The sequence below is a fragment of the Sinocyclocheilus anshuiensis genome, unplaced genomic scaffold (genome assembly GCF_001515605.1).
Source record: "Sinocyclocheilus anshuiensis isolate Anshui unplaced genomic scaffold, SAMN03320099.WGS_v1.1 scaffold478, whole genome shotgun sequence".
Classification (NCBI taxonomy): domain Eukaryota; kingdom Metazoa; phylum Chordata; class Actinopteri; order Cypriniformes; family Cyprinidae; genus Sinocyclocheilus; species Sinocyclocheilus anshuiensis.
Genome location: NW_015542376.1, coordinates 210,229 through 218,227, shown reverse-complemented (window position 1 = coordinate 218,227; position 7,999 = coordinate 210,229). Strand labels below are relative to the sequence as shown.

The following is a 7,999-nucleotide window of genomic DNA, read 5'->3' as shown; positions in this document are numbered from 1 at the left end:
GAATCAAAGGTACGCCGCCTTTCTTTGCGTGAACATTTGGGCGTCGTTATGCAAATCTTCCCACACAGTGATGTAGACATGTGGGGCCGTGTTTAAACGAGGAGTTTTTGGAGGGTGTGGACGTGTCTTAACTTTTATAAAGAATATTGGGCTCTTTGGGTTTGAGACTTTAGTCTTTGCAACTTTAGGGATCTTATCTTATTCACGAACCGCTTGTAACACTCCAAAGAGAAAGGAAAACTTGAAATGGCATCATATGATCCCTTTAAATGTTTGGTTCTCGTAAACTAATTTACATTAGTTTAAGCAAATTTTTTATTTTTTTTTTTATTTTATTTATTTATTAAAAGCATTTTTCCACTGCATGTGATGTTAGGTGTCAGTTGATCTGGATTTAAAGTGAGCATTATGTTTTTGTTTGTAATACAAATAATTATCTAAATTAACATAAAATGGTTAATTTTGCACTTAATTCAATAAACTTTTGATAGCTTTCAGTGACAAACTGACCAAAATTTAAGTTATTAAATGCCATTGAATATCTTCTCCTCTACTATAGCTTTGAAATCCCTTTTATTTTGTGTACATTCAAGTCTGGTGCGTCACTGTTAGTCACAAGATGCCACTTAGTGTGCATTATTGTTAATTAGTTTTAAACTTTGTTTTTATCAAATGAGAGAAGACGAAAAATGTATTTTCTGTGGTAATCAACGGCATCAGAAGTGTTACGTTTTATAGCTTAGGTTGTATTAAACCAGGAATATTCCTTCAAAAGCACACATGCAGAAATTGTTTGTTTTGGGCTTTAAGTGCTGGTTGTTGTTTTTTTTTTTGCTTCCTTCCAGAACACACCCAGGAAATGTTTCTTATGAATGAGCTTTTTGTGTGTTTGCATGTGTATAAAGCCAATTCATTTAACCAGGGAAAAGTACTACGAGTTGTATATAAAGAAGGTATTGACATTGTGCGTGTGTGAGAGCCATGGCCATTCCTCTTCATTCCGCCCTCAGCAGTGTTACAGGGCGTCACGGTCAGCCTGGATGTGACACCACACTGGAAACCGCTGCGTGGGCTGTTATTACTGCTGGGTGTGGGACGTCTGTTTTTTGTTTTTCTGTCAGGGGGTCTGCATGGTGTTCCTTGCCCACCTGGCCCCTGCGTTGCTATGGAAACTGGGCAAGGGGAGGGGGTGATCGGTTCTGTACTATTTACTGTCTGCTGAAACTGTCAGAAGCTCATGGATTTAAGAGGAACTTGAACTCAACTGCGCTCACCCAAACCTCTTTAAATGAACTTCTTCATATAGTTATTGATACCAGTTTGTTCAGCCAAGCCTATAGCAGTCATTTGAGTTCAATTAGCAATTCCTCACGTAAATTAGTGTGACCTAGAGGTGCTTGATTGTATGTGCATGGTGTGGCCGGATGCATTACAGGTGACCAGCTAATAAACCCCAAGTCATTGTCAGGTCGTAAAGAAGCCCCTTCCGCTGACTTCATGACCCCCCCCTTTCTTTCTCTGTTCAACAAACACATTATTTGATATCAGGCAATATTAAAGTGTGCCTTAATCCTAATATTTAGACAGTGAACCTGTTATGTTTGTGGGGTGTTATTTATGATAAATCAATTGTCCCATCCCTAAAAACACATGAAAAGAGCGGACTTGTTCATGCAGACACGTTTCTCACCATCAAAGGTTGTTTCTGTTTTGGCTGTCACTGCATGCACTGCAGTGAACATGAACAAAGCAGCCATCTGTGATGGGCGTCTATGTTGTGGATTTGAACGATAAAGCATTGTGCTTCAGGAATTGATAGTTTGACATTGTACAGTCAGCAGTCTGTGATGGCGTAGATACTGAAGATATGCATGCAAAACCACTGAGCTGCTGGCATGAAGTTAATGATGCTCTCGAAGCGGTCTTATCAGTTTCTTAAGCACTATTCAAATTCTGCCATCATTATCCGGTACTTCCAGTTGCTGTGTAACCATTAGCTTTTTCCATCTACATCTGTGTGCTTGTGTGTCTAGATTCTTGCTAACCTGGTGATGGAGACTTTGCACCCTGAACTGAAAAATCTGATCGTACCTCGGCTGAAAGGAAAACTACAACAGAGACAGAGGGACTGGATGCTGGTTGGTTCTCATATGTAAATTCTGAAGCTGTAAAAAGAATCAAAAAGAGACCTCATTGAAATACTTTTGTCACTGGATTAAGGAGTTAATTTATACTTGTATGTGTATATCTGCTGCAGTTTCTTTGAGGTTTGTTTATCATCTGTTTGTTTTTCCCTGTCAGATCTCAGATGCAGTATGCAGACAGGTGCTGTCACAGACAAAGACTCAACACGAAGCTCTGGCTCAAGTATGTGAGGTAGAGCGCCCCCGTCTGGACTCTGCTCTACGCACAGATATGGACCAAATCATCACGTCCAAAGAGCACGTTTCAGGAAAGATCCGTGGTAAGAGAAGAGCCAAGCAACCTTCTCTGTGGAGATTACTAATGTTCCCTCTAGCATCTGTCATACATGGCCACACACTTCTGATGTTGCTTTAAAAAAACTCTCAAAAAAGCAAGAGCAACACATTGCCTGATTCATGACAATTAAGATCTTAAGATGCTATTATTGTTTTTAGAGAGTAGTGCTTTATCATCAGTCTTTTTATTGTGTTCTGATGATTTAGTATTACTGATACTTTTTAATCTACACTGATTATGACTTCATTTAATCCACAGATTATGGCACAATTTATTTTAATTGTCTTATCCTATTCATAGCTGCTCTATTTCAGTCTCACATTCTTCCACATGATCCCTCTTTCATTGGAATTCAGTCTCGCTCAACATAGTTTGGCTTTAACCTAAAAAGCTCAGACCATCCTGCCATGATGTAGGTTTGGCAAAAGTACTACATTTTTTCCAGTGTCATTTGTGTCTAGGACTGTTCCACCCATATCACTTTTCAAATAACATTAGCAAAATTATCTTGATGGCATGTTTTTGAGTATTTGTACAATTCTCTAAATTACTTTAGAGTCCATCTGTGTGTTTGTGATGGCTCCTTTATTCTTACTGAATAATAGTGGTTGTTTTGACACATAGACGGGTGCTTTCCTACAATCACTTGTTCACAGATACCAGGGCCCATTATGTGGCCTAGAGTCATTGTGATCACATGTGCTCTGAATATTTTACATAAATTTAAAGCTTCAGTTTTCATGAAATCACATGCAAGTAAACAACAACACATGAGTTTAACGTGAAATATGGGGGGGGTTCGCCTATAAGGGATGTTCTAGTGTGCTAATATTTGTCTAATCCTCTTCTTGAAGCATTGGTTTTACCCCGCATTGAACAGCTTGTGAGAAGCAAGGTTCAGCCCTACATCCACTCTATCCTGGAGGCCCTCATGGAGCCCACCAGCAGAGGCTTCTCTGAAGTGAGGGACATCCTCTTCAGTGAGCTGGTGGAGGTCAGCAAGAACACAATGAACGATAGCAGTAGGGGGAAACTGGGAGAGGTGAGGCAGGACTTTGATTAACAATGTTAGCAGAGCCTTTTTAAACCAGTAGTTAACTCAAAAACCTCTCTCCATACTCATTCCTAGCATATGGACAAGATTTCCATGTTGGCCTTCCATCCGGTGAAGATGCAGAGTTGTTATGGGAAGATGGAGGCGCTGAATCTTGAAGGCCTCCAGCAGAGATGTGACGTGTCCAGTCCCTCTGTGTTCATCCAGAGAGCTCAGGTCCTCATGAGACAGGTGTCTTTCCAAATATTCCATTTGAATATCTAAAACTTCTTGAAGACTTGCAGAACTTGGTACTAGCACTTGAAATTGATTTGATATGAATCATTCCATAGCCTTAATTTTTCTGGTGCCTACCAACAAAATAAAAAAACAAGCATTCTCATTGATTAAGCACTGAGGCCAAGAGCATGAATCAATGAGAAAAATGGCTAAAGAATATTAAAGAGAAAGCAATTTATTGTTCAAGAGCGCCACCTAGGGGTAATACCTGTTATTGCAGCTATATTGGCAATTGAGACTCCTACTGATAGCTATCTAGCTATCCATCTATGCAGAAAATGTGCATACTGAGTAATTTTACTATGTGGCATGTAATTCCAAAATAGCATTTGTCCTATAGAAATATAGAATTTTACAAATAAACCATCAAAGTTGATGACAGTCTGTCACCCCGCCTTCCTAAAAGTCCTGTGTTGATGAATGTAGCAAATGGACAACGCAGTGCACACATTTGAGCAGTTGGTCCATCAGAGTCTAGACGGCCACAGCACGGAGGATCTCTGCAAGACCATCCAGCGCTGTCAGGACCGTGTACTCAAAGTAAGTGCATTAGTTGGGTCTTTAATCTGACCTGCAAAGCTGAAATGGGTTTTATTACACAGCTCCTGGATCTTTGTTATATTAGAGCATTTTTAAAGACTTAATTTTAATTCTGTTTGTTTGTGACCTGCAGAAATATGACTATGACAGCAGCACAGTGAGAAAGAAGTTCTTCAGGGAGGCTTTGCTTCAAATTATTATACCGTACATGCTGAAACAGCTCTCCCCTTCGTGTTCACCGGTTGGTACAAGGAATCAGCCTTTCTCAGTGACGTTGTTCTATTGTTTTTTCATTGTTTTTATGCTAATAGGTTATTTTTCCTACTGTGTTACTCTTTTAATATTTCTCAGATGTTAATGGGGCTCAGGCCAAAAATGGCACCAAAAGAGATAAAATGACCCAGATATTAAAAATGTGTGAACTCTCATTTATTATTTATGATGGTGTAATTTATTAATTTATTATTAAAATGTTAATTTAAAAATATATATATATATTGTTGCTAATAAAAATAATAATGGTGATGATGATGATGATAGTACTGTAGTAGTATTTGTGACCAGATTATATAAAATTATGTAACTAGATAATTTGTAATTATTAATCTATTATTATCATTTAATTTATTATCTTATTGCTAATAATAATAATTGTGGTGGTGGTGGTAGTAGTAGTATTTGTAACCAAATAGTACAAAATATTACTGTTGTGGTTGTAATTATTAATTATTTTTTTGTAATAACATGATTATATAAATAAATGATCTGATGACTGCTACCACTACTACTAATAATAATAATTTTCTGGTATCATCTTGTTGTTGTTATTATTATTATTATTATTATTATTATTATTTGTAATAAAATGATTATACAAATAATAAATGATCTGATTACTACTGCTACTACTACTACTACTACTACTACTACTAATAATAATAATTTTCTGGTGTCATCTTGTTATAAATACTACAACCACCACCATTATTATATTTTTTTTATTATAATTTGTAACGGAACATTTATTGTTATAATTTATTATCTTGTTGCTGATAAAAGTAGTAGTAGTAGTTTGTTGATCCTTTGTTCATTTGTAGATAGATAGGTTTTATAGATATAGCCTAATTATTAAGAATTAGTTTTAACTGATTAATATTAAAAAAATTCATGTAAAATGAGCAAATGTGGTGTTTTATATGGGGAAAAAATTATCTTTGATGCCTAGGATCTGCCCAAGTTCAAGGAGCTCATCTTTGAGGACTTCTCTAGATTCATACTAGTAGAGAACATCTTTGAGGAAGCTGTCCTGCAGTCAGTCAGCAAGGACATCATGATGGGTGAGTGTCTGCAGCCCCTTCAGCACAATATAGCACAGCCTCCATACCTTACTACTTAAAAATAGAGTTGCAATGTGTTTTCCACACATTCCTTTTAATTTTGCAGCTGTGAAGGAAGCTGCGGTCCAGAGAAGGCACAACCTGTACAGAGACAGCATGGTCCTGACCAACAGTGACCTCAACCTGCACCTTCTGGGAGAGGACACCATCGACTGGGCTGGCCAGCTCGGAGGAGTAAAAGGAGAGAAGCAAGGTGGCGAAATGGCTAACAGGAAACGCAAACAGATCGTCTCCATGATCCACCTGGACGGGATGCCTCTGCCATACGAGTCCTGCCAGGAAATACCAGGAGTGGACTGCATCCCAGAGGAGTACGAAGGGCAGGCAGGACAAGATCTTGAATCCAAAAAGCCTGTGAACCCAGTACAGCACGTACCTATCGAGAAAGAGCCAGGTTCTCCTGACGGCGTCAATGAGATCCGAGACCTCATAAACCCGGTGCTGGAAGTTGTCGAAAAAGACAGCTCACAGTTGACCAATGGGATGTTGTCTTTGGAAGAGGGCGATGAGGTGAAGCACATCACAACAGTAACAGATATGGTGCCAAGGGAGTCACCAAAAAAGGTTGACGGAGAATTAGATGCCACACAGATTGAACGGTCTTTAGAAGAGCAGCAGTGCGTATCCGCCATTGAAAGTGCCATTCAACAGATTGAGATCGCCATCCAGGAAGACCCCGGCGAGCAGCTGAGCGAATGCGCCATTGACTCTGATGGGGAATTCGCTCAAACCTCTATCAACTCCAGCCCTCTTCATCACGATGACAGTGGGTTTCAGTCTCCAGCCAATGAGAATGTAGAAGAAGTGGAGCCTCAGCCTGACACAGGGGACGAGGTGGTGGACACAGAGCAGGTTATGTTAACTCTGGTGGAGGGAGTGAAAACTAGCATTGATTTAGACGCCAAAGCCCCTTGTGATGCTTCAGAAAAGAAATCGGAAGTTGAAACCACAGCAGATAGATGTCTGCTTTGAATGAGATATAAAACATATTTTATAAACTGAAAGTGTTTGCCGAGACACTTTTGTTTGCTTTCCATCTTCAACACTTTATGGTTGATATTTCAGCCAATTCATTGTTTGTTTTATTTTATTTTTAATTCGTTTTATTTTCTGTTCTTGCAGTTAATTTAGACATTTTGTGGATGTTTATCGAGGAGAAATTTGTGTGTGTATATATATATATATATATAATATTCTCATTCAGTATATACACAGATTTATGACCTTGTGTGCCTTTTTTTTATGTAACTCATGACTCCCACACTAATTATTATTTGGCAGAGGTTTCATAAACTAACTGTCATTAACTTGGACAGTTCCATTTCATAGGGGCCATCTGAAACTTTAGTATTTTTTGCCTTCCGTTAATTGTGGAATATATTCAAAAACTAATTGTACATGTATAAATGCAGCGTAATTAAGCACTTAAACAGTAACTCTGCAAATGCATTCAAATAAATTAAAGCTTGCTTTTTAATGCTTGTAGACACTTCTTTGTGGTTTAAAAATATTTAAAGTGAGCTTATTTCTATAGAATGCATTAACACTCTGTAATGTGCATTTAGTGCTCACAGACATGCTGTGACCCAGATTCACATCCTCCACCTGTACATGTGTGTTATGGAGGATGGAAACGTCATTACCCATTTGCAGATAGAGCTCCAATCTTCAAGGCAAAGGATTGAAGTAGGTGTAGAAAAATCCTCAGTCGGCTCACATCTTGGTTCAGTAACTTTGTGGAAACCATAGAGGAAAACTTTGGGGAGCTTAACTCGTGATGTGTGAATGTGAGGAATTCGGAGGTGTCGTTCAGGACGGGTGGGCAAAGGTTTGCTCTGGCATGTAGCTGTGGGAATTTTTTATTTTTTGCTAGGATCACAAAAGTTAATCATTACTGGACATAGGTTTTAATGTTTTCTGCTCATTTATTGAAGCTAAGCAACATATTGTAGCTCCACACATATTTCACTGGTTATTTTATTTATTTTAAGTGTTGTGATTTATTTTCTGCATCTTCTGTTCCTTTTGTAAGGCAGCAATGGATAAATAAATGACATTATTTTGAAATGTGTATGTTGTGCAAATTCGACATGTTACCATATAATGTACACTAGCATTAAAAAGTTTGGAGTCAGTTTTTTTATTTTTTTTAAGAACTTATACATTAATTTGATAAAGTTACATTTAAGACTTACATTGTTCTTTTGAACATTCAACTCAAATAATTATGGAAAAATGTATCATGGCT

The 7,999-nt window shown here is 38.0% G+C and overlaps 1 protein-coding gene across 2 annotated transcripts in view; it reads left to right on the top strand.

Annotated features, from left to right (window-relative positions):
• niban2a (niban apoptosis regulator 2a) overlaps positions 1 to 7,999 on the top strand; it is a 36,790-nt gene that overhangs the window by 20,784 nt on the left and 8,007 nt on the right. Inside the window, exons 7-14 of one of the 2 annotated variants that reach the window (XR_001634634.1) lie at positions 2,034 to 2,138; positions 2,302 to 2,464; positions 3,336 to 3,523; positions 3,611 to 3,766; positions 4,241 to 4,354; positions 4,488 to 4,595; positions 5,580 to 5,691; positions 5,798 to 6,920. Coding sequence is in view for 1 of the 2 variants with exons in the window: in XM_016491235.1 (XP_016346721.1) it covers positions 2,034 to 2,138; positions 2,302 to 2,464; positions 3,336 to 3,523; positions 3,611 to 3,766; positions 4,241 to 4,354; positions 4,488 to 4,595; positions 5,580 to 5,691; positions 5,798 to 6,723 (1,872 nt within the window). In the remaining variant the exon portion in view is untranslated. Of the gene's footprint in view, positions 1 to 2,033; positions 2,139 to 2,301; positions 2,465 to 3,335; positions 3,524 to 3,610; positions 3,767 to 4,240; positions 4,355 to 4,487; positions 4,596 to 5,579; positions 5,692 to 5,797; positions 7,819 to 7,999 lie in introns of those variants that run through there. The other variant, XM_016491235.1, reaches the window with a different exon arrangement.